Source organism: Hesperophylax consimilis, chromosome 17, assembly GCF_061612785.1.
Source record: "Hesperophylax consimilis isolate HC1 chromosome 17, BYU_Hcon_1.0, whole genome shotgun sequence".
In the NCBI taxonomy this organism is placed as follows: domain Eukaryota; kingdom Metazoa; phylum Arthropoda; class Insecta; order Trichoptera; family Limnephilidae; genus Hesperophylax; species Hesperophylax consimilis.
In genome coordinates, this window is record NC_142852.1 from 27,734,015 (window position 1) to 27,747,512 (window position 13,498).

The following is a 13,498-nucleotide window of genomic DNA, read 5'->3' on the forward strand; positions in this document are numbered from 1 at the left end:
TTTCTTTAAAGAGACCCTTCGGCACAGCATTCCCAAAGATAACATAGACCCCGAGGAAAGTTTTCCCTCAAAGCCTAATATTGTAAAAATAAATTGTTGATAATAGTACATAATAGTACTATTTGCGGCACTTTCCAGAGTGCTCCCTGGTGAAAGACAACCATTCAGAATCGGAACATTGCTTGAAATGGCTTTAGGCATGTTTGGTGACCAGATCTGAATAGTCAGATGTCCCCGTCTTACTCTTCCCAATCTCTTACCCCTCGCCATTACCTTCAGCCTCTCAACATACCCTAATTATTGGGGATGTCATAGTCTCACTGGCTCTGACGGTTGGGAGCAGTTGGGACTCTTGTGGTTTATAAATATATCTAGGTTAAGTTTGTTGTTTATTGATGAACTAGACAGTCTTACCAATAGTCCCCGATGCGCCACAGGCAGATTGTTTGAACTGTTTGTTGTTTGTTCCAGGTTGGCTTCAAGGGATTCGGCCTGACCCCCGCCAAGCTGGCCGCCTCCGGTAGCTTCACGTACCACGACGGGAAGGAATACACCATTACACACGGCTCCGTGGTCATTGCGGCCATCACCTCCTGCACTAACACCAGCAACCCCAGCGTCATGCTGGGAGCAGGTCAATATTTAATATTTTGAATTAAGAAATAAAAATACGTTTTTAATTTTAGAAACTTTAGAATTTTTTGAAAATTTAGAATTTTTTGAAAATTTAGAATTTTTTGAAAATTTAGAATTTTTTGAAAATTTAGAATTTTTTGAAAATTTAGAATTTTTTGAAAATTTAGAATTTTTGAAAATATAGAATTTTTTAAAATACAGAATTTTTTGAAAATTTAGAATTTTTTGAAAATTTAGAATTTTTTGAAAATTTAGAACTTTTTTGAAAATTTAGAATTTTTTGAAAATTTAGAATTTTTTGAAGATTTAGAATTTTTTGTTGTTTTGAACAAAAGAACATAAGCATGCGATGAGGGCGGCGTGTTTCACGATCCAAAAGTCGAACCGATGAAATTTTAAATTGCGAATTGAGAAAGTCGATCTTGGTACAAATTCAAAATCTAATGGAATGGAGATATACAATGTCAAGCAGTGTCAGAGATACAGAGTACCCAATGTTTACTAGCAAGAATTTTTGGTGTTATTTGTTTTGTGATTTTTTCATTACTCCTTATATCAGAAATAGGTTTTTCTTTAAATTGTCTGCGCTTACTTACCTACCCGCATTATCGAAATGTTCGCCAATGTATGTGTTTTTAAAATGACATATTTTAAACACATAAAATATCAATTTACATATTTTTATAATTCATTAAAAGGATCGACCGAAATTTGTCGACCATTTAGCGGAATTAGAGTAGTCCGCTCTGAACCCCGAATTGCCACGGCACCAAGACGCTGTTCACATCGCCCATGAGATTGTAAATTTTCAATAAAAATGGCGCGATACAAAAATGCAAATCATCCAAATATTATTGGCAGGCATCTACTGGTTTTGACAAGGGTCGCCAAAATCTTACTCACGCAAGGCGCCGTTTGGCATAGAAGGATCGCTCTAGACTCAAGATATACTTCTTACTAAATTTCAATATAATTGAGAAACCCTCATCCATTTTGGATCTTATTAACCTTTCCTTATCTGTGGTGTGTATTTACTACACATTGCTTCTAATAACTTTAATAACTCTATAAATATAATAAATTCTGGGTTCAGATTTTAGGTATTCCTCCGTTATACATTTATGCACTGAATTAAAAAATAATATATTACATTGTTTTCAAATTCAATTAAAAATCAGAGTTTTTTGTTAAAAATCGGGAACAAATACACCAATACAATCAACCGTGTGATACTAATACGCGAAGAGTGTGCGAGGAAATGACACGCTATTGATGTCCCGCTTTAATTCGCTATGCGGGAACATGAGACATCCACACTTCTGCAGTTGTAGTTTTTGATTTAGACCATCGATACCTACGACCGCACAGCTGTGTTTGTGCCAGCCGCAAGCCGCTAGCCAGTTGGCCGCGAACCGTCGTTAAATGTGGACCCCTCGCACTTTTCTTTAGCATCTGCCGATGGTTTTTTCATGTTTTCAGCAATTAAATTACAATTATTATCACTTTTGATATAAAATATAATAAACATAATCGATTAGCTATGAATATTCATATTTTTCCCATATTAAATTGCTTATTTTGAGATGTGTATTGACTGCACAGCACCAGAACGCGTGTATTTTTTTAGCACAGTAAGGGAAAAGTTAATGGCTTTATTTTGAAATATCTGTGCCACTAAACTCAAATCTGTTTAATTTGTTACAGGTTTACTGGCTAAGAACGCAGTTGAAGCTGGTTTGAAAGTGTCCCCATACATCAAAACTTCTCTTTCACCCGGGTCTGGTGTTGTGACCTATTACCTGAAGGTATGGTTTTCGGTTACATGAAAACTCCTCAAAATGACAATTCAACACACCTATAAAAGGTGCTATAAAGTTATGAAAAGTGATGGAACAAAAACTAGGTTAAATAGCTTACATATGTAACAATAGGTATGTTGAATTGTCATTTTGGTGAATTATCCGGTCACCATATTTTTTGTTTCACTGCCACTTTTCGTCTACAGTGAAACACTTATATAAGTGTTATAAATTTACACTGATTTCGGAACAAATTAAAGTATGTAAGATTATATTTGAAAATTTCATATTTTACAGGGAAAATTAAAATCTTTTTTTAAATGCTGAAAACGTGCGTATCTTCAATATGATATGATTTGAGATTTTCACGGTCAAAAGTAATATTGGATTTATTTTAGGGGTATTCCAAAATATCAAATTGACAAACTTCAATCGGTGTTTAATGCAGCAGCACGGCTCATAACCGGGGTCTCTAAATATTCGCACATTTCAGAACACCTTCGTAACCTTCACTGGCTCAAGTGCCCTGAAAGAATCCAGTACAAATTGTGCTGGATGGTGTTTAAAACCATCAATGAAATGGTCCCACCCTACATCTCTGAACTATGCGTCCCGGAAAACACTGGTGTGAGGCAGTCAAATCTTAGATCAGCAACATCATCAGCTGTAGGCAGACTGATAGAACCTAAGCGCAAGCCAAATACTAAGTTTGGTGATCGCGCTTTCGGAGTATCTGGGCCGAAGGCTTGGAATAAACTCCCTCCGGAACTAAGATCCATAACAAGTCCTACAGAATTCAGGTCTAAACTAAAAACTTACCTTTTTAAGCTGTCATATCCTTAAATTAAATATACCATTCCTAAGAGAAAGTTCAGTTATATTCAATTACATCCTAAATCCTGTATCTAAATTAGTTAATGTTAATTAAGTGTTGATCTCATGTGACCTACCAGGTAAGTATTGTACTGTATATTATCTCCATATATAGTTAGTAATAACATAGATCATTGTAGAAATGTATTATATATTTGTACAGCACCCTTGAGGTGATTTTGCACAAAAACGGCGCTATACAAATCATCCAAATAACATTTGAAGAACACTGTAAATCACCAAATGTTTTACAAGCCTTGTTTTATATTTTGGTTCACAAAAAATTATACAATAAAACCAACTAGGAATGGATCCTGTTTTAGGCCAGTCAAATTGACAAAATTAGTTCATATCATAATTTCATATTACATTGTTTAATTATAGAACATATTATTTTAAAGAAGGAAAAAACTGTTAAGATTGAATTCCTGTTAGAAGCTTTAGTTAAATACACAATTTTGTACTTATAAGAATAAGCGAAAAGAAAAAATAAATATTTTAAAATACAAAAAATAGTATCGAATGCTTATGTTTAACAATAAAGAAATGTTTGGTTATTTTAATCGCTTGCAAAAATGGAGCATCAAATCATTCTTCAAGCGTGATAACAAAATATTTCATTAGCACATTTCAAAAATACAGGGTTTTCCAATAAGAGGTGTTATTTTGAATAGCCTGCTATTTCGGTAGATGTTACTTTTGAAGCTGTCATTTTTTTAAATTTGACAAGTAGAAACTACGTCATTAATAAAAATGGAACGATACACGCTTCAACAACGCATTGAAATATTGAAATTCACTTGAAAGAATCAAATACAAAGCATCTTGAGTGATGAGGCCCATTTCCACCTCGGTGGCTTCGTCAACAAGCAAAATTGTCGCATCTGGGGCTCGGAAAACCCAAGAGTTATTGTTGAAAAGCCTCTCTATCCTCAACGTGTGACTGTTTGGTGCCATTTATGGTCCGGCGGAGTCATTGGACCTTACTTTTTCGAAAATGAGGCTGGAGCAACAGTTACGGTGAATGGATTGCGCTATCGAGAGATGATTAATGATTTTTTATGGCCGGAATTGGATGGTATTGATCTTTTATGATTGAATATCAAAATAACACCTCTTATTGGAAAACCCTGTACATTTACTTGAAATTACATCGCCATTAATCTTTTGCACGCGGCCGTATCAACTGTTGTTACGGCAAAAAGTCTATACTCACACGCGGCTATATCAACAGTTGATACGGAAACTTTGACGGCCGATATTCCAGCGCTCTTTTGTCATAAATGTATTTCTTGCTTGCTTGGACATTCGTAGAACTATCACAATGCTGACATCTACAAGTATTTCTCAAAAATAAAATTGTATTTCATAAAAAAAGATCCATAATCAAGTGCGCCTCTTCGCGCCTTTGAGTGCTTTAGTTCACAATTTTGTCAACAGATGGCGTTAGTACTGGTATGTTATCTGCGCTTGCGCGCGCCGAGTTGATTTGTGGAATCTGCGCCGATAACATTCTGTGTTCTGCTGTAAGATTGAATTATTATGAAAAATTCAAATTAATTTGTTCACTTCAGAAATCAATTTTTTTTTTGATTTCTTGTGTTTCGTCTAGCAAATTTAATTTTACTGTATCCACGAGTGACCATATTGTGCCGATTGCGCGTATTTTTTAACGTTTTATTGTGTTACAAAACTGAGTTATTGACTTTACTATAGGTATACTTTATTAATTTAAATATATTTTGTTATATATATATTAGTTATATATTACTAAAGTGTGTGTTATTTTCGTGTTTTATATACTATTTCAAAATTTATTAGGAAACGTTCAAAAGTTTTTAGTTTTTTAATTCATTTGATTTTTCGGATAAAAAATGGCCCATTGTTTGGAAGATGATGAAATTGAAAATATATTGAACGTTTTGGATTCTGATTATGAAATGTCCGAAGATGAATTTGAACCTTCGGAACTTTCAGATACAGAAACTCAAGCGAATGAGTCTGTAAGTGAAGAAGTGCTACACTCCTGGGTGTCTGGACCTCATATTCCAATAGTACACGAATTTGATAATTTTCAATCCGGCGTTTCTGTACAATTTAACAAAAATTCAACAGAAAGTGATTTTTTTGAACATTTTTTAAATCGCTCGATTATGAATGAAATTGTTCGAGAAACAAACGACTACCATACTTTTCTTCTCATTTCAAAGGAATTTGGTGCGAAGTCACGAATTCATAAGTGGAAGGACACAAGTATTGAAGAAATGTATCTATTTTTTGCAATAACCATGCTTATGACAAGAAACGAACACTTGACTATTGACGAGTATTGGAGTACAAATATATTTCTAAGTTCCCCTATTTTTGGCCAGATCATGAGTAGAGACCGATATCAATTGTTGTTGCAAAATTTACATTTCTGTGACTCAAATTCGCTTCCTATAGATCGTCTTTATAAAATAAGGTTAATTTTAAATCACACCCGAACACTATTTAAGGAGTCTGTGATACCTTATGAAGACCTATGTATAGATGAAAGTAAAATTGTTTTCAAGGGTAGGCTTATTTTTAAGCAATATATTCCATCAAAACGACATCGCTTTGGCATCAAAATGTTTGTTTTGTGTGATGTGAAAACTGGATACATTCTAGATTTCATAATTTACTGCGGAGAAGGCACGGAAATTACAGATGAACAAAACTTGGGAATAACCGGCGCTGTTGTTACTACACTCCTAACTGATTATTTTGGCAAAGGGCACAATTTGTGGTGTGACAATTGGTACTCAAGTCCAAAGTTATTCAATTTTTTGCATTCGAAAAAAACAAATGCCTGTGGGACGGTAAAAAAGAACCGGAAGGAAATGCCAAAATTTATTAAACTGAAAAAAGGCGAATTTGAGTCAAAAAGCCGCGGTCCCCTTTTAGCATTAAAATGGTGTGATAAAAGGGATGTACACATGCTAACTACCTTGCACGATAACTCATTAAAGGAAACCAGTAAAATAAATCACCAAACTAAACAACCCATTCGCAAGCCTGCCTGTGTCATTGATTACAATAAATCTATGGGAGCTGTTGACAAAAGCGACATGATGCTGAGCAGTTTATCCTGTATGAGGAAGACCATAAAATGGTATAAAAAGTATTTTTTCACATACTTGACCTATATTTATTGAATTCATTTATTTTTTACACCCAAGTGACAGGTATAAAAAAATCTCTAGAAGATTTTCAATTGGCGGTTATTACGCAACTAGTTGAGAAATATAAACCAGAGATTTCTCAAATACCAGAGCCTAATACATCAGCCCACCTCAACCCGTTTCGGGTTTTGCCTAAATATGCCGCTAAGCATATGGCCGAATTGATTCCATCAACTGGCAAAATAAAAAAACCGCGTAGACGATGTCGTGTATGCCGATTGAAAAATAAAAAAATGCAGTTAACGAGATACGTATGTAAAGAATGTGGTGTGTCTTTATGTATCGAACCCTGTTTTAAAGTTTACCATAGTTCCAAAAAAATGTGACCGACAGAGATTCCTCTAAAGTGCTTAAAAAACAATATTTATTAAGTGATATAAAATTTATGTGTTATTTTTAAGTGTTGAGTTTAGAAAAGAGTTTGAGAAAAAATTTTCAGAACTAAAAATGATAAGTGATCATGGTGTCCCACTTGTGTCTATCACCTAAGTACACACACGCCGAGTGAATGGCGGGACCACATTCAAAAGATACGGTACGTCTTTGTATGAAATTTTATGTTTTTGTTTTTATTCTGTCTATATAGTCCAATAAATCATGCCAGAATGCTATAATTTGACATTTAATTGCGTGCATAGGTATTTGAAAATATGTACCGCGTACGGGTATAGATAAAACGGAGCAAATTAACGCGTTCAAAAGGTTAATGAAATGACAACATAAGTTCGAATTTTAAATTTCAGTAGAATATGCAATAATATGTCAATAGATGTCACACATTAAAAATAAAAACAGGATATATTTATCCAAGAAACTGTATAGATTTTATTTAGTTTGAGTTGAATCTTGCGATCATACATAATGATAGCAGCCAATTAAAATGTGCGGTGAGAAAAATGAAGATAATGTTGGTAGTTCTTATTCCAAGTGTGATACAGTTAAATATGACCGAAGGAGATAGGGTCCCATTAGCTCAGTTGGTAGAGCGGCGCTCCGGCAAGGCGGCGGTCCTGCGTTCAAGTCCTATATGCGACCATATGTTTTTCTGTTGTTTCAAATTTTCGTTTAAAAATTGTTAATATTGATTTTATTTATATGTAATTTGAAAAATATTAATTTTGACCAACGTGTTTTTTTTAAAGTTATATCTTTTGCCTTTGGTATTGCCATTTGAAGAAATTTAGTCTATAATTAATATTGCAGAGGCCTAATTTTTTATGCTGCTAATTGTCCAACTGCAATAGCTATTTTATAAGCAATAATTATTAGCCTGAAACACTCATCCACATTGAAAAATCTCCTGATAAAAGATACATGACGCCAACGGGACTTGAACCTGTGTCCTTTCGATTTCCGGTCGACAGCTCTGACCACTGAGCTATGGCGGCTTATCTCTTATCCGCGAAATAATTCAATATATACTAGTGTTTCATTCAACAATTACTGCTTATTACAGTGGATGAGTGTTTCAGGCTAATAATTATTGCTTATAAAAATAATTGTTACCCTTTGTGCTATGCATAAAAAATCTTGTCTTAAACATTAGTTTACCAAAAAAATAATAATTAATTTGCAATAGCTATGATAATCATACTTCTGTTCCAGGAATCCGGAGTGGTGCCGTACCTTGAAGAGTTGGGCTTCGATGTAGTCGGCTATGGCTGCATGACCTGCATCGGAAATTCCGGACCTATTGAAGAGAATATCGCTAACACCATTGATCAGGTCAGATTTTTAAATGTGAATACTGCACAAAGTCTCAACTGCTCCAAACAATTGTGAGGCTGAATGTACTGGGGAGGGAAAGAGGAAGGTGGGTACCTGGCTATTTAGAACTGGTTACCAAACACGGCAAAAGCCATCTCAAGCAACATTTCAATTCTGAATGGTGGTCTTACACCAGGGCGATACTGAGAGTATCTACCACTCTGGTATGTGCCGCAAGTATAGGTACTATATTTTATTTTAAATTAATAAATTGGGAAATAACACAAATTTTTTCAAATAATATTTACTTGCACACGCCAGGATTTGAACCCTCGTTGAAAGTCGAGAGGCTTACCCCTCGACCACAGTGTACATAAAACATAAAACCACAAAAAAAAACATTCCAACGGTCGTATCATATCTCATTTATGGAAGTATCTCGGCATATTGATTCAACTATCAGTATTGCGCGTCTTGCGAGTATTGCGCGTCTTGCGAGTATTGCGCGTCTTGCGAGTATTGCGCGTCTTGCGAGTATTGCGCGTCTTGCGAGTATTGCGCGTCTTGCGAGTATTGCATGTCTCTTGTCTCTTGGACTTCTTTTGCGAACCGTATAAGCAATACTCGCTAGCCAGGGATCAGAGAATTCTTTTTCGACAGGGAATAATCTAGCTACCCCCGTCCCCCATGGAGTTTGAAATGCACTCAGAAATTGATTATTCATACTTGTAACAGTTGTTCCAAGTATCAAGAAGAGTTAGTACGACTCACCTCTAGTACGGTCGGGTAGGATATCTCATTTCTAAAATCTAGCCCGGCTGCTGTAAAGGTTGGCCACCCATGTTGTAAATCATTCTGTGATTTCGAGCTGATGAAGTCAAAAACAAGTCATAGAAACAACTTGTTGTCGTGTGATGGTGTGACAAATGTCATCTTCCATTAAAATAGCTTTAAAGATTGCAATCCATTTGTTAAGATGGAGAATCTATCAAATGGACAGCTGGAGATAGCTCGGTGACAACACTATCTATAGCATTCTAGGTTTTTATTAATATTTTTAATTTCATCATGTTGGTTTCCAGAATGAGCTGGTTTGCTGCGGAGTGCTGTCCGGAAACCGCAACTTTGAGGGCCGCATCCACCCCAACACACGTGCCAACTACCTCGCCTCGCCTCTACTGGTTATCGCCTACGCCATCGCCGGGACGGTCGACATCGATTTTGTAACGCAGCCACTCGGTAAGCGATCAGAATTTACAAAATTTTACGAAATTCCACTAAATTTGACAATATTGGATACCTTTACTGCTAAATTTCATACTTTTGATGATATTTGACCAAATTTTACAAAAAATATGAGACATTTTTGCTATTTTCTGCTAAAATATGCAATATTTTACCAGATTTATTGAAATTTTACCAAATTTGACAAGGACTTTTTTACGACAAAATTATTATTTTTTTTTTAACCTGTTCGATCAGATTTCAAGAGAATTTACCAAATTTGGCAATGTTAGATATTTTTTCAATTTTCTGCCAAAAATGTCGTTTTTTGGCCAGTATTAAATTAATTTTATTTGACTAATCCAGAGGTCCCAAAGTGTTCTATATGGACCCCCAGGGGTCGATATCGGCTTGCTGGGGGTCCATGTCAGCGAGAAAAAAATTTAGTGGTCCACAAGATTCAAATGAGGGTACATCTGAGCGGACCTCCATTTACCTCAAGTCAACATTTAGGAGTTCCGTAAATGACACAATACACCTAACACAAATAACACAGTTTACGTAATAAATATTAAGAAATTACTTATTTGATATTTGTATTTTTATAATTCGTAAAGTTGTTTATTGAGGTATATAAATAGATTCTACGTTCCTTTTCTCGTCAGAATTAATATATTCAATCAAAACATTGCACATTGGAAGCCGCGAATTTTCCTAGTTCCCCAACTTGTTTTTGAAAAACGTCCAGGGTAATAATTACGTTCAACATTTAAATGCACTTCACACAGACTTCAAAACTAAGTTTGAGGACATTTTGACTGTGGAAATGCAACGTTGAAGAATTGGATAACATGTTACAAGAAGAACTGACCGGAATAAGCACTGATATAGAACTTAAGGGGCAGTTCTGTAGGGCTAGCTACAGAAAGAAATTCCCGTTGCTTATCCTGCTTCATTTTAATTTGGTGTAATACCTCACAAGGGTGCCCCTGTCTGCACAATTAAAATACAGAGCAACTATACCGCCACCCGGTTGTAGGACAGGCAAGGGAAGGGAATCTTTTTACGAAAAAATAAACGATTATCACATGGGACGTTAATAGTTTTAGGAAAATTCAATATTCGACAGGCAGGGGGTCTACGGAAAAAAAAAATTTGGCAAGTGGTCTACGGGGCAAAAAAGTTTGGGAACCTCTGAACTAATCTATCATAAGGGCAATCAGAACAGTTACTGGAACAATTATTGAACATCTACCAGTCTTTATTTTCCATTAGCATTCTCCTGGATTATCAATTGTGTGATTTTATATTTTTCGTTTTTCAATACGACCAAGAAATAGTAGTTTTACTATTTTTTTAGCATAGATTTGATATCAGTTTCTTTCAGCAACATATTGAGTTGTAGAATAAATATGTTAAGATCTTTAATTTTCCATTTGAGCTTTCACTGCCAAAAATGATGTGTTGCACTTCCTCTTTCTTTAACCAACATTCTCAACAGCTTTACAGTGTCCATCATCAGGGCAGATATTCAGCAATACATTCTAAGGCTGTATACCCATGCTCAATGATTTTACGCTCATTCAAACATGTCTACCTTCTCGCACATTGCTTTTTGTACTATGTCGAGCCAATGTCTCAATACGATTTAACTGAGCATCTTGGTGATATATCTATGGCATCCCATGTTGAGCTGCTCGAGCGTGTAGATGCAACGACGAGCATGGGTCCAAGTCAACATGGTCGATCAAGCCAAACCGTTGAACATGAATATTCGTGTGAACATAGCTTAATATTGTTATTGTATGTATTTCTTTGCATTGGTTTTGTCTTACGAATACCTATCAGCATTCTCTGCTTTGTGGTTGCTAAATTATCACTATATTTTTTGTGTTTTGGTTTTATTTTTTTAAATTAATTTTCATTTCTGTTTTGTTTTATAGGGGCTTACCAGCTTTCTTTTCACTCTCATAATTTGCTAAGAATTGAGTTCTGTATATGTACTGGTTTTATAAAATAAATAACTCTATCTGGAATTCCTCAAGGCTTTACTATAAGACCCTTTCTATTTAACAAAGACGAAAATTGGTTTTAAAAGTTTAAATTGGGTATCCAATCAATCCAGGGTGTTTTGAAGTATGACCAAAATTAAACAGGTATTTATTTATTTTCCAGGTAAGCGCGCTGACGGATCCCCCGTGTTCCTGGCGGAGATTTGGCCCGGAAGGAAGCAAATCCAGGCTGTGGAACAGCAGTACGTCATCCCTGCCATGTTCAAGGAGGTAACTAAACTCACACAGACCTGACAACCAACATGGAAGGCTTTCATATGCGCTTTTCATATCATTATACGCCCAGTAACACTACTAACAAGAGTAAAATTTGCATTTAAGATTATACAGAACCTACGCAGAAGAAAAGCATTATGCTAATCTTAATTATTAATGAGATATGTTATTATAGCCTTCTTGTACTATATTATGTGCAGTTCAACACATCTAAAAAAAAGTAATAAGCATAATAAGTCCTGTTATTGTTGTTACAATTAAAAATAATTTTTGATTGAATGGTTTTAGTTGGTGTGTTGAAGGTGATTAGGCTCAGTAAATTAGGGCTGTCTATAATGCCATTAATAATTTAAAACATAAAATGAAGTCGGCAACAAGTCTTCTATTTGAGAGTTTTAATAATTTTAATTCTTTCATCAAATGGTTGTAATTTATAGTTTTCTATTGGTAGACCAAGTTTATAGTTAATATATCTTATATATCAATAGAGTTGATTTTACGTACATGGATTGGGTGCAAAAATGAATTTAATGTTGAAAGTAAGTAAGTCTAACATGTTCAAGGAAATATTTACATTCATACATACCTGGAAACCAAATTGGAAGCCTTTAATTTGAATGTTATTGAACGATATAGTTGTGATGGGTTTATTGATTGCATTGGTTTTTTGATTTTCAAACATACTAATTTCTGTTGTCTGTCTGTAATTGTATGAAACTCTGGTTCAATAAACTCGGAAGTGTCATTCTTAAAATTGTAACTGACTGTGTCAATAATTCAGACAAGCGACAAATTTCTACCTATAATATAATTCAATTGTCATTTTCAAACTTGGAACTGGTGTCATAAATTATCCGAATATATAAGTATCCTGTAATTTTTCTTATAGCTTCACTAGTTAGTTAAAAGTGATAAGTGATACATTATATAAATTAAGTTGTAAAACTCTCTTGAGCTGATTTTTTCATGAAAATGGGGGAAAATTTATATACAGGGTGTATCGACAAGTACCCGACAAACTTTAACCAGCTATTTCTCAGCACATTTGGAGTAAAAATGCTATGGGCGCTTTGCTATCCGGTAACATTTTTTTTCCATTAAAAACAAAAAATTTTAAAAAAATCCATACTCCGTAACTGTCATTTGCATTGTTTCTCACGTTGAACAGCTGTTATTAGCAAGTGTGTCAAAAAGTGTCCTCGCTCTTTCGTACACACTAAATAATAATAGTTAAAAATGAGACGAATGGTGCCGTGCCATTTCGTTGTGATTGTAAAAGCGCGCCAACGTAGGTACGTACGTACCAAAGATATTAGAAGAACGAGATGTGCTATGCGCAGTTCGTACTGAGTGGAATTGTTTTGCCGAGTGTCGCCGGTTTTGTTCACCAATACTACTGCACACCTTCGCTTACGCTAAGGCATCGCTAAGGTATCCGCACTAATACATAGAACAGATTTCTGTGCGTACACGTCCCGATACCGTTCAAAGTACCCTAATTAGTTAGTACTCCGGCTACGGTCCGGCGGCCAACATAGCATATCTCGTTCTTCTAATATCTTTGGTACGTACATTATTCAACGAAACTCGAACAAAATATTGCCAGATGGGTTTTCAAACTTTGACAAAGGATAAAACATTGGTGACATGTGGTGAAAATATGAATAATAAATTAACATTTTTTACTCCAAATGTGCTAAGGAATAGCTGGTTAAAGTTTGTCGGGTACGTGCCGATACACCCTGTATAAATAATCTAAAAATTA

General features: G+C 35.1%; 1 protein-coding gene across 1 annotated transcript in view; it reads left to right on the forward strand.

Annotated features, from left to right (window-relative positions):
• LOC149416367 (cytoplasmic aconitate hydratase-like) overlaps positions 1–13,498 on the forward strand; it is a 102,644-nt gene that overhangs the window by 72,994 nt on the left and 16,152 nt on the right. Inside the window, exons 11-15 of the mRNA XM_089641624.1 lie at positions 472–634; positions 2,341–2,441; positions 8,120–8,239; positions 9,304–9,460; positions 11,621–11,727. Of these exons, the coding sequence (XP_089497750.1) occupies positions 472–634; positions 2,341–2,441; positions 8,120–8,239; positions 9,304–9,460; positions 11,621–11,727 (648 nt within the window). The remainder of the gene's footprint in view (positions 1–471; positions 635–2,340; positions 2,442–8,119; positions 8,240–9,303; positions 9,461–11,620; positions 11,728–13,498) is intronic.